Source organism: Lynx rufus, unplaced genomic scaffold (genome assembly GCF_022079265.1).
Source record: "Lynx rufus isolate CCGP_SWC_20201006 ecotype Redwood Valley unplaced genomic scaffold, mLynRuf1.p SCAF_16, whole genome shotgun sequence".
In the NCBI taxonomy this organism is placed as follows: Eukaryota; Metazoa; Chordata; class Mammalia; order Carnivora; family Felidae; genus Lynx; species Lynx rufus.
Genome location: NW_025814830.1, coordinates 24790855 through 24811748, shown reverse-complemented (window position 1 = coordinate 24811748; position 20894 = coordinate 24790855). Strand labels below are relative to the sequence as shown.

General features: G+C 41.1%; 1 protein-coding gene across 5 annotated transcripts in view; it reads right to left on the bottom strand.

Moving 5' to 3' along the window:
* Positions 1 to 540: 540 nt before the first annotated feature.
* Positions 541 to 20894, bottom strand: part of CYLD (CYLD lysine 63 deubiquitinase) — a 69753-nt gene continuing 49399 nt past the window's right edge. For 4 of the 5 annotated variants that reach the window (XM_047078395.1, XM_047078398.1, XM_047078396.1 and 1 more), the window contains 8 exons: positions 19531 to 19653; positions 16430 to 16521; positions 15482 to 15548; positions 10563 to 10695; positions 9185 to 9293; positions 7589 to 7707; positions 7096 to 7312; positions 541 to 5811 (listed from right to left, as the gene is read on the bottom strand). In XM_047078395.1, coding sequence (XP_046934351.1) covers positions 5627 to 5811; positions 7096 to 7312; positions 7589 to 7707; positions 9185 to 9293; positions 10563 to 10695; positions 15482 to 15548; positions 16430 to 16521; positions 19531 to 19653 — 1045 coding nt within the window. In that variant the 3' untranslated portion in view covers positions 541 to 5626. Of the gene's footprint in view, positions 5812 to 7095; positions 7313 to 7588; positions 7758 to 9184; positions 9294 to 10562; positions 10696 to 15481; positions 15549 to 16429; positions 16522 to 19530; positions 19654 to 20894 lie in introns of those variants that run through there. The other variant, XM_047078399.1, reaches the window with a different exon arrangement.

The window sequence follows — 20894 nt, the reverse complement described above, 5'->3', positions numbered from 1 at the left end:
TGAGCCACCCAGGCGTCCCAAGGAAGACTTGTTTCATCAGTACCTAAGAGTGGATAAAAGGGTCCATCGTGTGGTATCATATAATCCCTTCTCTGGATTACACAGAAGAGTAAAGCATCTAACCACCTCCTTGTGGCTGTGGGGGACAGGGACCCACGATTCTTCTCGTCAACAGCCTTGTGCCCTTGTTTAGAGGTGAGGAAGCGCAGGACGGCAACCTCTTGCTGGAGTGGTTTAGAACTGAGCTTTAATCGGGACCAGAGCTTGGAAATGCCCAGTTACTCCAAGAAACGACAGGGCGCCATGCTGCCACGAGGCAACCCAGAGACCGTCGGCCCGTCGCCCAGAGCAGGGAGTCTGACAGGTTTTCCAAAGCAGTCGTAACGAGGCGGGAGGCTGGACAAGGGTGTGCGCTCCCAGGGAGAGCTCTTCCCCCAAAGGAACCTTCCATCCTGGCACCGGCAACAACGTTAAGAGGTTGTGCTCAACCCCAGCTGTCCCGTAACCCGAAACCCTTCCCCAAAGAAATCAAGGAAAAGGAACCATAAAAATTTAGTTTTAATGATACAGAAATAGTATATAGTACATTTCTTTCCACAGCAGAGCACTTCATTCATCTCTAAAAAGTTTAACAAAATTAAGGCTAAATCAGAGCAATCTGATCGTAAAGGGACAGTTTATGTGGTGTTATTTTTAAAGAAATGTCTTCATAAATACGGCATATTCTTCAAGCCAAAAAGAAAAAAACAATGGTTGAACAAGACACCAGATACGCGAAATGCAGTACAAATGTGCTCCTTTACACCCATTTACGAATAACCTCGACTTCCCTGGGAAGTTCCAAACGGGCTTAAAAAAGAAAAAAAATGCTTGTGACAGGACACTAAGACTCTCTGGAGTTAAAACTCAACGGCCATTTTACAGAACAGAACCAGTGACGGTCAAGTCTCCAACCTCCTCTCTCCAGAACAAGTACCAAGCAAAAGCGGACAGTACTTAAAAGTGCAAGAGAGATGTGAGGCCTGGGGTGCTTGGAAGGACAGCCCTCCTCCCTAACTGACCCTTCCCCTGACCTAGTGACAGGGAGACTAACATACTGCGTGGTCAAACAAAGACGCCCCAGACCGAAGGTCCGGAAACCACGCGGGCTCTGGAGTGGCCTGCAAACGCCAGCCCTACTGCGGTCGGGAGGGAGCACCCCCTTCCCCACGTCCCCACTACCCTTGGGCCCGGTGCTGGCTGGCTGTTGACCACTGCTTTCTGACTCCGGAGACACCCTGCAGCTGCCCCAGCATGTAGAATAAGACGAAGGGCCCCCTTTCCTCTTTTTCCCTCCGGTGAAACTTCTGGAAGCAGAACAGACTGGCGCAGCCTCCGCTCCCCGCAGGCAGCCTCGCCCTCTACAGCCCTGGTCTCTCTGAGCGGTGACGCAACCTGTCCCCGCCCCCGCCCCCGCCCCAGGAGGCGCACAGGAGCTCTGTCTTCCGCGAGCCCCGTGTGCCCCCATGCGGGAAGGGGTTGACCTTCTGTCCTTCCCCCCTCCCCTCTGTGCACTGGCTTCCACGTTCACACGCTCTCCTCCTCCACACGCCCCACCCGCCTCGGGGGGTCCAAGCGTTCCTCTCGCTGAAGGGGGGTCGTGGGTGCGTGGCTACCATCACTCACTGCCACAGAAGGAGCACTTCTATTTAACGGTAAGCATCACACTCCACCTACTTGAACAAGGACATTTTTGGCTTCATGACAAGGGGCCCCATTAGCCCAGAGGAAAGTCTTCTCATACAAATGTTAAAAGTTTCGTCCTAAAGTAGCAGATAGTGAGAAACGATTCTTTTCTTTACTTTCATGCCACAGTTTTGTTTCTCCCGTTTCTTTGGTACCCAGAGCGAGCCTCGGTTTCCCCCTAAAGAAATAAAATGGAAGACAAGTGTTCAGGCAAGTAACATCGGATATCCTCTGAAGATCTGTGTGGGCTCCAAAGACCGCTAAAGCCTCTAGGAAACAGGGGGTTGAGGTATATGTACACTAAAATGCATCTCGTACGTAAATTCATATGTAAACCCAGACAAACAATGTGACAAACATCCAGCTGCCCCCATTTCTGTAATTACTGTCATAACATTACATGACCGCACAATCGCAAAAAGAAAAGATAATTTTGAGATCTTTTAGCTCAGTCGTTTTCAAATCTGGCCAGCGGTCAGGCTCCCCTCGCGGGGTCTTTTACTAACAAATTTCCTAGGCTCCACGCATGAAGAGTCAGACCCAACGGGCATGCCCGGGACCTAGAAGTTTGTATTTTTTTCCCCATGAAATTCGATATTCCAACGCTCTTGTCATACAGAGGACACTAAGGTCTAAAGAGATCAAGAAGTCCTCTCAGGCTAACAGTACGGGCCAGAGAAAAGGGTGGAACCAGGTCTCTTGTCCCCCAGTCCGTTAGTTTTTCTGTTGCTGTTTGTGTCCCAGCGCTTTCCCCGAGACCTGTCGCCCTCACACGTCACCAACATTTGTAGGTATCCTGTTGTCAGAAGTAGGTGTTAAGCTGTTTCGAGGCAAGGACCATGTCTCCTATTCCTTCTGACACAGTCCTAAATGTCCAGTGGCTCACATCTCTGCCTACCATCACCCAAGCAGGTGCAGAATTATCTAGCTGGATATCCAGCTAGAGGAGGGGAGTGAAGCCTGAACTTATGAAGACGCCAAGTTCAAACAACGGGACTTTGAATGACAATACAAGCTGCGTAAGATTAATTACTATGTCTTCCCCTTGTTCCTGAATTATGTTAGGTGAAAAAATAAATGGATCCAAGGGACAGAAAGAAGCCATTTACCTATAACATTTGGCAAACGTGAATTATAAAGATCCTAAACTATTCTAAGGAGGTAATCCTCAGCAATTATAACAACTATATGGTGCTGAATTTTGTTACTGTTTCTCTTGGTTTTCAGGGTGTTTTCTCAGTCTTACGAAACATTCTTCCCGGACGGAGTCAAACTATAACTCCTTTATAAAGCTGACTGGGAGGGACGAAATACATTTAGCCTCTACATCACAACAGGGTTCCTCTCTCTCCCTCTCTCCCCCCAAATATATATATATATATATATATATATAGGGGGTAATACACACACACACACACACACACTCTTACAAGTGTGAATTTAGTTGGAGGTGGGGGACCAGGACTCGTCATATTTTCTATTTGTAGCTATGAATCACAAACCATGTTATAAATAATTCTACTATATTGCCATCTTGATTTTGGATATGATAAGGAAAATGAGATCACCAACGCATTTTAAAAGCCAACGGGAACATGTTAGAGAACATCTAGGGCTAAAATGTAAATAAATCCGCAGATGCATGAGCCACTGGTACCACACAGCCCAGCCCTGATGGCACCCACTTCCCACGCAGCTGTGCCGGGGCAGGGACAAGGAGGGGCCGCCCAGAGGGACCGTCCAGGACCAGGGGGAGAGCCCAGCCCTCCACACGGAGCACTGCGGCTGGCCCTGGCATCCCGAGTGCCTCCTGCCCCAGGCAACACTAAACAGACGTACGGGTCTACCTGAAGGAAATGTCCTTAGAGCTAACTGACAGATGTGGCCCTGCCCCCTGGAAAGAGCCTCCATACGGGATGGGGGGGTGGAGGGAGATGGGGAGCCCCGGACGGCTCTTCTTCAAGTCTTCCGCCACAAGAGGCTGGGCAGGACATACCTTCTTGAACTTGCATTTTAATTTTTACGGACAAGGAACTTTCTCTTCTTTTTTAACTCTTCAATTCATCTCATCTCATCTAGGTAGAGATTGCAATCAATCTCATCTAGGTAGAGATTCCTAGTCATTCCTCCAAATAATCTTTTCAAAAATCACATTGATACGCTCATTCATCCATTTATTCACTCAACACCTATTTACTAACGGGTGACTAGACTTACAGAAGATCAGAGCCTCAGACATCGTGCACCCCAGGCCCTTCCCTTAGTACCCGAGGCGGGGGGGGGCAGGGGCAGAGCCAGCCCCACAGTCTGGGCTCCTCACCCCCAAACCCCTGATTCAGTAGCCACCTCCCCACCCCACCCAAGCATTTAGCAAAACCGCATGCAAAATGTATGTACTTTTTCATTTCAAAAATGAAAAAACTTACAAAATGAGTTTTTGTACCTTACTACAATTTATAAAGCTAATGAATATTAGCAAAATGGAATGATAGAACCAAAGCTAAACGAGACTTAAAAAAAAAAAAAAGTAATTGCAGGGTTTATAAAGATGCTTTCCACTTTGTTTTGACGTTAAATGTTTTATAAAGTCATATGCTATATACACATGACAACTTTTCTGTCTTTCTGCATGGTTAGGAAGTCTTTCCAGAAGGACAACAACGCCACAAAACGACACTCGAAGAAAACACAGACCATAGCACATTCCACAGCACTAACATTTATAATCTGTGGTTCTAGTCTACGACATCCACTTGGGCTCTAGACATACACTGTGGACATTAGCTGAGAAAACATCCATTTTCTACGTAATCAGAAGGAGGATAAAGCTGCTGCCAACATTTCCATAAAATATCGTAACTGCCATTATCTCCTGCGCAATCAAACTGCATTTGGTGAGCAGACTGGCTGAGCTCACTGAAGTTCTGGACGGTCTTACAACAGGAGAGGTTTACACAGACAACACATCTCTTCAGGGAGGTTTTAATGAGTAGTCTATATTCAAATTTATTTTCTGATGGACCATATATTTGTGTAGAAATATATTTATCACCCCAATCCTTTAATAAAATGCATTGTGCCCGGTTCCATAAAATAGAGTTCCTTAACAACCCCCCCCAAAAAAAACAAAACAAAAAACCAAAAAACAAAGAACCCCAAAACCTCTTAGCTGACAGTTACAACTATGAATGAAGAGCTTCAGTTGCTGTGCAGTCTAATCCCCAGGAAAATTACATCAAAAATAGACGTTTTATGACAAGATCACTTAGATCTATCTCAAAAGCAGAACAAATAGAAAACAACACCATGAATGGAATTTAAGTATTTTTCTGACCACTACTGCAGAAACACAGAAACTCGGCAGATTGCTGACATGCAGAAACCAGCAGTATACAGGAAAGAATTAACAAATCCAACTCAGTACGATTTTAATAACTGGATTGAAAGCAGACACTTAATAAAACCAAAATATTTCTTCCTCAAGGCAACCGTTAGCTAAAAGGAAAAATGATTTCATATCCTTGGTCCATAAAGAAGACACATTTATTTACATTCTCAATGGACTAAAAGAGGTTTTAAACTGTCACAATTAAAATTTTATGCTTCCAAAAATATCATATGATCAATGCACTTAACTTAAAGCTTCAGGGATTAATAAGTTCATTTAGACTTCTTAAAAAACCAACACAAACATACTTTCTAGAGTGCAAAAGGCTTCTTATTAAATACGTCAGTAACACAAAAGCAATTTGTTTTTTAAACACGGGAATCCTTTTCTGAAGGATCATCACCACAAAGGCATCCATTGCCGGCAATGGATGCTGAACAAGACTGCCAGCTCAGGTAAAATGCAACACTAAAGCCTCGCATTCGGTTTCCGCCCCTGCCCAGATGACCCCACTTATTTGTACAGACTCATTGTTGGACTCTGGTACATGCACATGTACGCATCACAGAGAAGTCTTCGCGCACAGCCTTGGATTCTTCTGGAGTCCAAGGAGTGTAGGTCTTCCGGAGACATTTTCAAGTACTCTCCTACTTCCGGGCATGGGGTAACCTGAGGAATGTTGAAGCCATTCTGACCACCTACGGAAAAGAGGAAGAGCTCTATTTAGGGCAGTAAAGTTCTAAACCTTCTGCTGCCCTGACCTACCAAAGCGATTTTACAATTCTAAATTTAGGGAAGCTAACTTTCCAGATCAGAAGGACCTGGTTTCACTCCTGATTTTTAAACGTTAAAGCCTCTTTTTAACTCTTGACGGTTTTCTCATTTCTTGGGCTCGGAGAGGATTCTGGGGCCAACAGAATAAAGCTGGTAAAAGGAGGCAGATCCTGAGCAAAGTTCTAAACCCGCTTTGCAGGCTTGTCTGTATTCAGTTAGGGAACAGTGCCGCGTACACGTAAGCACGCATCCACCTCCTCGCATCCCGTGTCCCTTCCCAGACAGAAGCACCCCCACACGTCTCACCATGCGATCATCCAGTTTAGAGCAGATCTAGCAAAAGGAATACTATTGCACTTCCAAAAATTTTAAACCTTTTGCTTCACACGTCATTAGAGTGAATGAGAACGCCGGGGGGTGTGGTGCCAGGCGCCCCCCGAAAGCCTCTCCCGGCCTACCCTCCCAACGGCCTTTCCCAACATCTCACATCGGGATGCTTGTCAGTTACAGTAGAGCCCCTGGTACTGTACGTGGGCTCGTTAACGCATCTGTTAAATAATGCCTACGCATCCCAGAGAAGGGCCTAGAAGGGGTAGCATGCTCCCCATTTGGGGAAGAAACACGTTACCTGCAGAATAGGCTGATTTTTCCAAAGAAGACATTTATTCTAGTCTTTGCTTTGTCATTTAGAAGACAACGTAGTTCAGTATAAAAAACATAAGCACTGAGGTCAGAAAGACGGCGTTAAATACAAACTATGTGACCTTAGGCACCTTAGCTTCAGCCTCAACAACAGAGAAAGAGGAGTGATCCCCAACTTGCAGGGATTTTGTGGGAGACTCAGTGTGCTTCCCAGAGAGCTCGGCGCATAGGCGCCCGATAAACGGTGACCATGGCTCGAACAGAAAATGGGGGGAGCGCGAAAGTAAAAGAAGACAAAGCCGAAAGTAAAACCTCTCAGCCCTAAAATGAGAATTCTAGGATTCTTTTTACAAAAATCACCTGTGTGTCAAAATATCACAACGATATTATTCCTTAGTTTAGTAATGCTGCCTATGCATTTCGAGACGGTCAGCCTGTGTCCCCAAGATACTTCTCGAAGGCTTTTCGCACACACCCTTCTACTACTCAGCACAGACGACCCACCGCGAACTATCCCGGCACAAAGGAGAAAAGGGCCACAGGGAGAAGGAAGGCATTTGAGCTACCATCTCGATCGGCCATGCTGTCAAAGAAGAGCCAGGCAGAGTCGTCCTTCCCGTACTTCACAAAAGCAACATAGTGGCTCGTTTCTATGCAGAGGACAGCAAACAGTTCCATCTTCTGGCAGGGGATGCAGCCGTGCCTCCAGTCCCAGTCGGGTAAGTCTTTGGGAAGCGACACTGGGTTGTATTTATGGTTCAGTCTCTTGGGATGAAGGTGGACCTGAAACGGAACAGGAAGGGAAAGTCGCTCACGGGCCAGACTCCGTGTGGCCGGCGAAGGGGCTCCACTTACTCTAACTGAATCCATCCCTACAAACGGCAACCGAGTACTTTTAAAAAGTCCACCAAGTAAACAGAAGACACGTAAACAATCCCACTGGATTATGAATTCAAGTTAATAAGGACTCTGAAAACTTTCCAAAAACCTGAAATGTTTCCAACTTCAAATAATCTCCGATTTCAGAAGAGAACATCCATTGAGTGAAGTCACACTTACTTGGGTGTTGCAGGTTTTACAAAACTGCTTGATGTTTCCGGCTGAGATGTCGGGATCATCATAACACTCTCTACACTCGTACATGGCGAGCCCCCCGCAGATCCGGCACTGCCTGGGGGCTAAAGCGGCAGGGGCGAGAGAGGGGTCAGGGGGCCTTTAAACACGTATTCTCCCATTAAAAGGGTTAAAAGGAAAAGTTTAAGCTTTATTAAGGACTTAGATTCAAACAGGTCTGTCCTTCCCGGTCCCCATAAATGTTGCTGTATTTCCTTGCACACAGGATATCTTTAAAGACATTTTCTCTGATCAAGTGACCATTTTTTATTTAAAAAAAATTTTTTTTTATTACATTTATTTATTTTTGATAGAGACAGAGCACAAGTCGGGGAGAGACAGAGAGAGAAGGAGCCACAGAATCCGAAGCTGGCTCCAGGTTCTGAGCCATCAGCACAGAGCCCGACGCGGGGCTCGAACTCACAAACCGTGAGATCATGACCTGAGCTGAAGTCAGATGCTCAACCAACTGAGCCACCCAGGCACCCCTCAAGTGAGTGCAGGGGCACCTAGGTGGCTCAGTCGGTTAAGTGTCCAACCCTTGGTTTCAGCTCAGGTCATGATCTCACGCTTCGTGGGATTAAGCCCTATGTCGGGCTCTGTGCTGACAGTGTGGAGCCTGCTTGGGGTTCTCTCTCTCCTCTCTCTCTGCCCCTCCCCTGCTCACACTCTCTCAAAATAAATAAATAAATGTTTCAAAAAATTAAAAATAGTATATTCTAGGGTGTTTTCACATGATTAAAAAATGCCTACTGATGAAAATTCAAAGATACAGCAAAGTACAAAGAGAACTACAAGCATCTACAATTTCAGTTAGCAAGAGGCAACCACTGTCCACATTACTGTGAGTTTTCTCCAATGACTGACTTATACCTCCATATTTACATAAACCGTGTGTGAGTGTGCGTGTGCATGTCTCCTCTTATAGGAAGTATCAACATACTTACCTTTTCACTTAGCTTTACATCATAACCACCTTCTTACATTTTGGTCTTCACAAACACGAATTATAATGGCAGTACTCCATTGTACAGAGTCACGAAAATTCATTTAACTACTCTCCTCTCCTATTGTTTCTGATTTCTTAATCATGTGACAATAAATACATTTGCATAGAGAATATTTACTTCCATCTCTGATTATTTTCTCAGAATATCTAGGACTGAAAGTACTAGCTTAATATTTCCAGGCTCTTAAGATACTGAATTGCCTTTCAGAAGAACTGTATCCTGTAAGACTCTTACTCATAATTAACGAGACTGGCCTATTTCTGAAAAACAAACAAAACTGGGGTCCCTGAGTGGTTCAGTCGGTTAAGTGTCCGACTTCGGCTCAGGTCACGATCTCGCGGTCCATAAGTTCGAGCCCCGCGTCGGGCTCTGTGCTGATGGCTCAGAGCCTGGAGCCTGCTTCGGATTCTGTATCTCCCTCTCTCTCTGCCCCTCCCTCACTTGCTCATGCATGCGCGTGTGCTTTCTCTCTCTCTCAAAAATAAATAAACGTTAAAAAATTTTTTTGAAAAACAAAAAGTCTTATACTTACTGTCTTCAAGTAAATCGGTTATATTTAATTCCAGGGAAGGAAAAATTTTTTTAAACAGTTTAAAGTCTTTTCCAAATCGAGGCATCTGAATAATGAGACATGATGGTGCCTAAAAACAAGATATATATATTTTTAGAATCAAAGTGCTAAAAAAAAATGTTCCCTATGAAACTGAAGCAGCCATGGCTGGCACCCCAGGGTGTGGTGCCGCCATGACATCAATGGCCTGCGAACGGGATCCGAGCCTGAAAGCGGAGCGTCAGGGCAGGGCACCAATGAGCCGCATATTTTCAGGATCCCTTCCACGGACACCCAGAGGTCACGCAGTTCCACAACCCTGGGTCACTAAGAGTAAGATGACAATCTAACATTCTACTGTCGGTTTATATTTAAAATCAACATTTTAGAAAACTTGTTTTGAGGGGCACCTGGGTGTCTCAGCATCCGACTTCGGCTCAGGTCATGATCTCACGGTTCGTGAGTTTGAGCCCCGCATCGGGCTCTATGCTGACATCTCAGGGCCTGGAGCCTGCTTCGGGTTCTGTGTCTCCCTCTCTCTCTGCCCCTCCCTCACTCAGGCTCTGTCTCTCTGTCTCAAAAATAAGTAAATCTTAAAAAAAAGAAGAAAGAAAGAAAGAAAGAAAGAAAGAAAGAAAGAAAGAAAGAAAGAGGAAAGAAAGAAAGAAAGAAAGAAAGAAAGAAAGAAAGAAAGAAAGAAGGAAAGAAAGAAAGAAAGAAAGAAAGAAAGAAAGAAAGAAAGAAAGAAAAAACTTGTTTTGACAAGTACAATAAAGAAGCTGTTGTCACCGAAGGACACCATTCCTTATATTTCGACAGATAACTGTAACTGTTCAAAGCTTTACCAGAACATTCTTTCAGAAACAAATACAATAAAAGTGAACCACAAGCATGTACTACTAAGATCATGAAGATATTCAGTAAACAGCAGAAGAAAAATAATTTCTATCACTTGTTCATTAACAGACCAATGTAAGTGAATTTGTCTCTTGTTGAAGGAAAAGTAAACATTCTTTTTTGATATACTTGGCTGATATGTTTACGTTAAATATTAAGCTGGGTAAAATGAATGACAATTTTTAAAAAATCGTAAGTCTTCCCTTTGCTTTAAACACTATTTAAAAGTTTTCAAGTTACAAATTAGTTTTATATTTTCTTTGGCACCAAAAATCCAAAAAGTTCAATCTTAATTCTAAGACGTTTTCTACAAGGACACAACTGAAACTCTGAACTTTTTTTTTTAATTTGTGTTTTGCTAACAGTTTGTGTGTTCTCAATGGGGCAAGGTTAACAGTTATCGAATCTAGTAGTAGTCTTAAAAATACCAAGGACTGTCACATAAAATACAATCATCACTAACCTCTGCAAACTTCAGGTTACTGTTGATAAAAGACCATTCTAACAATTGCTGAATTGTAGGAACTCCAACTTTCTCATTTTTTTCCATAAAAATTTGATAGAAGTAACAATCTTGCACTTTTTGACCTGCTGACCTAAAAACACACAGGAAAAAAACATTTATTTACAAAATGCTTAAATGAGAATGTGAAGCTGTCCCAGCAGCATTTGAGGACAGAGAACGTATGAGGTTGCAGGTGTAATCCTGGGTAGGCGGAACACCAGGTGAAAGACAGTAATTTAGATTAAGTGTACTTTGCATAAAACCTTAAAAGTGAGTTCTTATTTCAGTTTTCATATTCAAAAGTTCCCGTAGTGATCAGCAGAAAAATAAGGGAATACCATCTGCAGTCAAAGAAGCACTGTATGAACAATAATAACCAGAAGCTAACTTGGTTTCAATGTATCTGTCCACATCTAAAAATCATTTTTAATCAACAATCCATTAAACTATTGACTGAGTGTTTAAAAGTTAAACTGCATTTAATGCTTGAAACAGGAAAACAAACTCTTATATATCTGAATGGGGCAGACCCTTGAAGTCCTTCTAGACCAACTTTTCATTTATGAAATGAAGGCCTGGAGATCTAGGGAAAAATAATCATTGCTTCCCGGCAACTTAAAGCAGCACTACGTGTGGAAACCAGGTGCCCTACCAACCACTTATTATTCCTTCCATGAAAGCATGCTGTCTCTTTAGATGGTCGCTCATTTATTCAACAAACGCCAAGTAAGCTCCTTCCATGCGCCAATCACAGTGTTACCATTATATTAAACGTTTTGCTTTTACATATTTCACTAGAGAATGCCATTAGCCTTTAAAACTAACTCTACCAAAAGGATTAATTATCTTTAAGTGTATGATTTATCTTTTCAGCAGAATTTCTGGGTACAGAATGAGCCTACTTATAGCTAGATTTCAAGTTTTTATAGAAAATTACTAACATGGTTTTCATAAAGAAACAGCTATTCAGAGACAAACCTTCAGAAACCCTCAGCTTTCCAAAGCAACTTACACCTGAAATAAACAAAACTTATTTGTTCACAAATCCAGGAGATTCATGAGAACCCACCACAAATAAACACAAATGATAATCAAAAAACCTGAAGGTTATGCTGTTATCGGTATTTTAATTGGTTGTTGATGACTGTAGGAGACCAGCATTTTTCTGTGAAAGCCAAAAGCATAAAAAAATTTTACAGGGAACAGGAAAAAAAATAAGACAGGAAACTAAGAAAGCATAAAGCAGCAGAGGTCAGTAGTCGTGAGAACTCGAAATAATAACGGTGACAGGGAAGGAGAATCGTGGTTGATGGGAACCCACATTGAGAGAAGAGAGCCAGAAGTGACTATGTAAGCCCAACAGCTTTGTGATATTGAAGCAGAAGGATTAGGAGCCTGGGTGGAGGCTGGGGAGGGGAAAAAAAAAAAAACCCAGCAAGCACTCAAGTCTCATTACTGTAGTTTTAGAAGGCTAAAACCCTAGAGTAATTAGCTGGTCATTAAGACACACAAATACAAGAATGACAAGAAAGCTGGTGCTATTGTACAACACTGCAAATTTAGATTGCTTGTTTTCCACTAAGAAAATCTAGAAGCAGAAGGGTACAAAGGCTACAATAGCCTTAGAATAAAACAGACATCGACGGAGAAGATAAAAACATTCGTGGAATTGTAGGATATCGGTCTGTCTACCTTCACAACACAGACCTTAATGGGCAGCCACTAAAATTCTTTACAGGTTCTGGGTTATCTTGCACTGTGGAATAGAATATATCTGTGTAATAAGAATACCCAGACCATGTTCTATAATGAGAAGTACTCGGAAACACAACCTGACAATTGTCCTGTATCTTTGCTTCTTGTTGCCGATTTGATTCCATTACTTTTCTTGGCACGCTTCACCTCCGTGCCCTATCCTCTCGTTAGTGGCTATGATTTTAGTTTCACCTTCTCTTTAACACCCCACACAGAATTAGTCACCATTACCCCTACTATCATTACCATTGTTTTTTGAGTATGAAGGCTTAGTTTACCCACATTTACGACCTTGACTCGTCCTTGTTTCTTGCATACTACTCCTTTATTCTAAATTCAGCTTGGACTTACTACAGTACATCCTGTGATAAGTCACTGAGTTAGACAATTCAGTCCTGGTTCTTCTAGCTCAGGAATTCTGTGCATCTTTCTTCTTAGAACTTAAGTCTGCCCCAAATTCTGGAAAACCTTCAGTTAGTAACTATCAAACTATTTCTTCTTCCCCGTTCTCTCTAATGTCTCCTTCTAGAACTGCACTAAGAATCTGTCTTCCATGTCTTTTATCCTCTCTCATTTGCCAACTTCTTTTCCCTTTGGGCTACATTCCAGGTACTTTCTTCAGATTGATCTTCCAAACGAGCAATTCTTTCTTCAGCTGTACATACGGCGTTCAGTGACGTACCCCCCTCCCGGCCATAAAGTATATATGTGGAGATAGACATTTTTAAAGCTCTATTTCTGGGAATTCTATTTTTGTTTATTTGATTATGTTGGTTATCACATCCGCATTTATCCCCCTGGGTAGCTAAGTCCTTTGCCACGTCAGTCCTCTAAGACTACTATGCAGCCTCTCAGACTGTTCCACTATTTCAGATTTTACAGTACTCCTCCCCCTATTTGTTACATCAGCTGACTCCCCACCAGAAAGGGGTACACAGGTGAAGAATGACACTTGGGAAAGAAGGGCTAACATTTAAAGCATCTTTTTATATCTTCTTATGATCTTTAAACCAGTGATTCTCCACATGAAGAGGCTGCTGAAGGGGAAAGGGAACAGTGACCCCTTCAAGGGGTGTCAGAACTTTCCAGAGCCCTCTTCAAACTGCACAAGACCTTCAAGCACTGAGATGCACTCCTACATGTGTCTGGCCCTCCTTACCCCCTGAGAATCATAGCTGTCTTCATCCTAGGTTATTACCAGAGTCTATTACATACCTAGGGTGTGTTAGGCTACCAAAAAAAAAAAAAAAAAAAAAAAAAAAAAAGATAACTGTTTTGATCATCTGAAATTTATTTCTTCAAGAAGAAAAAGTGACTTTTTTCTCCCAAATTGCCTGTTAGATTTCCTATATCATGTATCAAACACAGCTTTCTTTCCTCATTTGTGTTTGAAAGCTGACTTATACTGAAATTCTATTTTTGAGCTTTCTATTCAGGTCTGTTGATCCACATTTCTACTTTTATATAGTATCACACTGTTTAATGTCTATTGCTTTGCCTTAGAGCTTTTAATAGAACTCTTTTTTAAAAAACCTTCAAACTTCAATGTTTTCACCCATTTCATCCTGTAAAGAACTCTAAAATCACTTCACTGAGTTCAAAAAAAAAGTTAAGATCTTGCTTATGTGCAAGTGATTCTACAAAAATTAACATCTTTAAGTAATTTAATATTTTTACCTGGAATACAATCTTTTTTCCCTAATTAATCAAATCACTTTTTAGCTCTGTGATGGGTTTTAAAAAACCCATCTCAATAAAATTGATTTCTCGGCATTTTGTACTTTTATGAAGTATGAAAGTGTCCCTTTTTCATATTTGCTAGAAGACATATAGAAGTGCTATTGATTTCTCCATGATTACTCTCTACATGGTCAAATTACAAGGTCTTTTGTCAATTCTAGCAGTTTCTGAACAATTCTCTAGGATTTTCTAGGTGTTCATATAGCTATTACCATCTTTGAATAGATAATAAATATGTATTCTTGACGTTTATGTATCATGTATTATTTCATTAGTTAGAACTTCCAAAATAATATCAAACTGTAACTGTGGTATTGTCCTCCTTCCCTTCCTTCTTATCCATCAATTCAACACTAGCATCAAACAACATCACTTAGGACCCAAAGATAAGTAAGAGTATTTGTCTGTGATTAGCTCTTAGGGAAGTAAGTAAATAGTAAATCAGCAAGACCTTTTTTTTTTTTTTTTTGAAATGTTTATTCATTTTTGAGAGGGAGAGCATGAGCAGAGGAAGGGCAGAGAGAGGGGCAGGACAGAGGATCAAACGGGCTCTAGGATTCGGTGAGCCCAACATGGGTCTCAAACTCACTAACAGTGAGATCATGACCTGAGCTGAAGTCGGACACTCAACCGACTGAGCCACCCAGGCGCCCCAATGAGCAAGATTTTCAACAGAGAAACCCAAGCTACACTGTAAAAGGGTCCAGCATGTAGACTGTGAACATTAAACCATCCACAAAGTTCATCCATTTAGAACATCTCACTAAGAACCTGGGTGCATCAGATTCAAGACTGTCATTCAAGACAGAGGAGAAAAAAAGGTAAGTTACAAAACAGGAAACAAGAGAGCTACTATGAGGCTAAATTAATTCCCTGAGTGACGGATAGTCAAAACCATATTCTCGTGGTATCTCATAGGGTTAGAATAAGATTCTCTCTTGTCTACGGACGTACCACCCTGAACGCGCCCGATCTCGTCTTATCTCGGAAGCTAAGCAGGGTCGGGGCTGGTTAGTACTTGGATGGGAGAATAAGATTCTCTTAGAATCTTTAATTTCCCTTAGAACCTTTCATTGATTAAATTATAAGATATGTTCAGATTTATAAGAAAATGATTTGCAATGATATTTATTACTAGGGTTAAAATTAAAAGCACAAATTTACACTGGATTCATTCTTCCAGTTAAGTATGATACTATGGCGAGGACAATGATCAAATTAATTAAACAGTTAAATTAATTTGCATTGTAGGAACCTAGCATATTAAGATTCCTAAACAAATACAATATTATGTAATCACTAAAGAAATCATTTCTATGGAATGACAGCAGAGAAAATGAAGACTATTTTTTCCAATGCTTCCGTAATAATTTAAAAGTTACCTTATTTTTAATAATGGTTCTACCCTTAAAATATGATGAAACAGGATATTCAAGAACTCTTCAGGATCTAGAAGAAAATAAAAACTCAAGTCACAGACAAAATTTTTAAATTATTCTTTTGTAATAGTTATATTCTTATTCTGACTTCATTTTCATAATCAATTTGTTTTAATTAAAAGCACAGTTCTCAAGTTTTCCTGCCTATGAAAAATATAAAGGGTATTTAAATAATTATGATAAAGTACGACAGTCTAATTTTGTTACAGCTTTACTGCATACGAAAAGGTACAATAATTCATGTATAATGAAATCACCTTAATTTCTTCTGAGGGGGTAAGTAGAATAAAACTGGAAATGTAACTTTGTTTTTTTCCTGTGAGTTAACGAATTATCAAGTCTCTTAACATTACAGCTGGTGACAGTGTGCTGCTTACATGTTCACTCAGGAGCTGGATCTCTGAGCAAATCCATTAGCTCAGAATAGATTAAAATATGGTCTCTGACCATAAGCTTCATTCCAGTTAGCCATTTTTTGACTCCCTTTATAACAAGAAAAGCTACCTGGAAAACTGGGGACAGACCCAATGCAACCCTTCAGCACAGAAAGGGAAACAATGCCAAATATCACACTGGAAGGAAAGAAAAAACCTATTTATTCCCTTAAGGTACCGCAACTAGACGGCTTCCCACATATCACTCACTTTTAGAAGAGGTAAAGCATTTTACAAAAAGGGGACAAAACTGCACAGCACATAGAAACTAATATTATACTGTATGTTAACTAACTGGAATTTAGGGAAAAACTTTTTAAAAAACGCACATCACATGGAAAGGAATTTCTAGTTTAAAAATAAAACCCCCAAAGTTACAGAGACACACATTTCCACCAATAATTTAGCATATGCTTTCAAGTTATTTTGAATGCATAGCCTATAAATTAAGAGTCACCTTTTTCTTCCGAGGTAAATCCTGATGCAGCCTCAACTTTTTCAAGTATTTTCCTCAGTTTCATAATCTTTGTTGCACACACATATCCGTATCTACGTTGATAACAAAAAATTAGCACTGGCATATACATTAAATTAGTATAGCACTTTTGATAATCACATTCTTCTATAATTCCAACATGTCATACATAAATTAATAGGCTAGACAATTATTTTGAAAATCACAATTACAGGCTACTTCCTGACGCTTGCAAGTTAAAAATCTAGCATCAGAATTATCCCAGACACTAACTACTATGCCTTAAAAATAGCTGTCATATACTAATATAGAAAAAGCATTTTTAAAGTACAATGATTGGTCTTTTATTGATTTTTTTTAATTTTTTTAATGTTTATTTGAGAGAGAGTGAGCGAGCATGAGTGGGGGAGGGGTGGAGAGAGAGGGTGACACAGAATCCGAAGCAGGCTCCAGTCGCTGAGCTGTCAGCACAGAGCCCTATGCGGGGCTTGAACCCATGAATTGTGAGATCATGACCTGAGCTGAAGTCAGACTGAGCCATCCAGGCGCTGCCCCCTGCCCAAGACTGGTCTTTTAATACTATTTGCTTAAGAAAGCAAAGCATTTACTTTAAAAAAACAACTTAAAGAGAGAGTCCGTTTAATACCAAAGGACAAAAAAGCCACCAAAGGGAATGGCAGAGGGCACTGATAAGAAACTATTGAAGGTGTGCAATCAAGCCGGTCATCACGTGCATGAGTGCATGACGTTTTCTCTCATCATTGTCCGAATACAGGACACATTTAATACATTCAGGTTAATCCCTGACAAAATTCTATGCTAAAAACGCCTTCAGAAGAAATCTTAGAGGCCACCACGTTTAACGAGAAAAATGGGAACTAGCTAATCTTATATCCATTTTGTATATTGACTCTTCACTCACTCATTAACCCTTTGCAACCAACATATACTGGGCACCCACCACTTACACAGTAATCTAACCTGTCAGCCTCTGGGAATACGAAAAGAGTAAGGTGGAAAAAAAGGATCTCTGCCTTTGAAAAGCTTGAAATAGAGAAAGCAGGGGTTTCAGTTCCAAATAAAACCAGTCAGCTATAATAGAGGTACGAACACTGCAGACACAGGGAATCTCGATCACAACAAGGTCCTTGCTGTGGACAGGGCAACAGAGTCTGGTTAATCATGATTCTCAACTGGATGGACAACAGTATCCAAGTAATGTCTATTGATGGACTTAGGGTGTCTGGGATGGAAGGAAGGAAGTGGTAACATGACTCAGAGTTTTGGATTTGATCTGTCTTGTTCCATTATCAATTACTTGGGGGAAGAAACGGAGGGTATATTTAAAAATTTGCATAAGATAAAATAACTGATGTAAAAAATCAAGCCTCATAATTATCTTAAAGGGTAAAAAAAACAAAAAAAAAAACAAAAAAAACCCAAAAACAGTTATTTTCACCATTACAGAATGTAAAGAAAACAAAAGACAGAAGTAGGGAAATTTATTCCCTTATAATTTACTTTCTTCGCCATGTTACATAGTAGGCCATTCTGAATGCTCTTTATAGTTCAATATTTTGCATTTTTTCATCAAAATCTTGTATCAAACAATTTTTTAAGTTTTATTTATTTGAGAGAGATAGCAAGTGAGCATGAGAGAGGGCGAGGGAAGAGAATTATAGGCAGGCTCCATGCTGCCAGCTCAGAGACCAATGTGGGGCTCAAACCCACGAACCGTGAGATCATGACCTGAGCCAAACTCAAGGGTCAGACACTTAAGTGACTGAGCCACCCATGAACCCCTCAAACTCTTTTAAATTTTAATTGTTAAACAATAAAAATGTGCCACAAGACTTAAAAATTCATCTTAGGGGCGCCTGGGTGGCGCAGCCGGTTAAGCGTCCGACTTCAGCCAGGTCACGATCTCGCGGTCCGTGAGTTCGAGCCCCGCGTCGGGCTCTGGGCTGATGGCTCAGAGCCTGGAGCCTGTTTCCGATTCTGTGTCTCCCTCTCTCTGCCCCCTCCCCCGTTCATGCTCTGTCTCTCTCTGTCCCAAAAATAAATAAACGTTGAAAAAAAAAAAAATTAAAAAAAAAAAAAGAAAAAATTCATCTTAATATGGACTTTAAATTCCATAGGTGGCTCTCTATATTCCTGAGTGAACAGATGTCTTTTATAATGTATGGCCCTAACTTCATAGTTTAAATTTTATAATGTGGCGTTATCATGTATCCCTGCTACCACCACTTATGAAAAGTCTTTACTTAATGTCTTATTACTTGTGCTTGTATCATTACAAATTGCTTTCAGTGACCAAAGACATATTTATAATTCATAAACTAGGAAATGACCAAAAACATCATTTTTTTAAGCAATGTGCAGGGAGGCCTACCTTTAACCAAGAAATGTGTTAATAAAATACACCTCATCTGGTTCCAACACAAGAGTATTCAACACTAGCTATTCTACAAATTAAAATTTTCTATGGGGTATCTGGCTGTCACTTGAGCGTCTGACTCCTGATTTTGGCTCAGGTCATGATCAGGGTCATGGAACCAAGCCCCATGTCAGGCTCCACGCCGATTCTCTCTCTCCCTCTCTGCCCCTCTCCCCTGCTCAAGCCCTGCCTCTCTCTCTCTCTCTCTCTCTCTCTCTCTCTCTCTCTAAAATAAAAAATTAAATAAAAATTTCCTTTGCTCCTTTTTTTTCCAGATAAAATTAAGTTTAAGAAGCCAGACATGCAAATTAGACCAGAGGATGTACTGTTAGGCACATGGCTGGAATAAGCTCGAGCAGAAGACAAGTACTTATCAGCTTTTCGAACCTACTGCAATTACTAAATTGTACTATACTGTACCAAAATGGTTTCATCATTTAATGGCATACACTATGTGCTACACCGTGACCAGATGGGAGAAATTAAATAAGACAGTAAAGGTGAAAAAACTGTAAATGCTTTATCGAGAGAACGAATTCCCACCCATCCCTTAAGAAATGAAAGCAGGTGTGAATTACTTATTGTCCCAAACAACAGAGCACTGGACACCATCGAAAGACAAAACAATTCTGGGTCTTCTGCTTACATTCTCAGAGGATTCACGATTTCCGTCCTCAGTAGCTCTTGCGTTTCACTATAATACTCTACATCATTCTTTTCTTTAGGTCTAAGTAGCACAGTGTCCAGGACAGAACTAAAAGCAAACAAGCTGTAAAATAAAAGGAATAGTTTTCCTTATTCTGTACACGTTACTTTTGGGGACACAGATACTAAAAAGAATGTAACGAGAGAAAAAACAACCAAGTCTGGAGAACAAGGAACATTACAAATTCGTGCTTTTCTTTAACACAGGTACCAAAGACACCTGCTAAGGTTCCTGTGGTTCAATCAACAGGGGCTAGAGATCCTTCCAGGTTAAAAATACCAATCTTGAGAAAGCACAATATAGATTGACCGTGTTAAAGGATAAACATAGGCCTCAAGAATATTAAGAGAACTTCTTTGCAAAAGCTGAAAAGGGGCCTACAAATCTGAGTCAAAGTCGACACCCAACAGAGGAGGAAGTCGGGAACTACTTCTCAAGGCACGCACACGTGCAATGACAACCTACACTAGATATCACACTACTCTCTCCCTGCAGCCCTTTGCAGAGACATAAATTTCTTTGAATGCCAAAATCACTTGTGAGCGACTAACAGCAGTGACTTGCTGGGACCAAAGAAAACGGAAATTTGGCTGATACAAAATTTGTATCACGAAATCTAAAAAGGACTGCATCAATTCCGTAAGGCTTGTTTCTGTCCACACACCGAAGAGACGGACAGTATCCTGCCCAAATAGCCCACCATGTTGATTCTTCTTCCCACTTTTAAAATGTTAACACCCCAATTAACTTCCTAATTCTTACAATGTGGCTGTATAGACCTGGCCACTTATGCTCAACTAAACTGGCAACATACGTGGTTCGATCTCAGCATAAAAATTCTTGTTGCGTTAAGTCGTTGGACTTTGGAATCAACTATGTATACGAGGGCATCTGTGCCTCTACTGAAGGTAATTCTTTAACATAAAGCTGCCTTACGATTGCCTTGACCTAGCGAAGGAAGGAAACACTTCCTCCTTATGCAAACACATAAGCAGCCAATGACTTACCAAGTCATGTTGTTTGATACGTGACAAAGATACTGTACTTACTGTCTTCAGTTACACGGTTTCCCAGACACCCTCAGAGTATCTGTCCCACCTATAACACTATCGTTCTTACTGATCATTCACCACATTACTTTTATATTAATTTGTTAATACAAGCACCCTGAGACGATGTTCAGTAGCTTCCAAGGGTATACAGTGAAATGTAAACCTCCCTTTTTCCCTGTTCCCCAGCCTCCCAGTTTCTTTACTCAGAGGCAGTTAGCGGCTCCTCGCACGCACACGCACGTGCACACATGT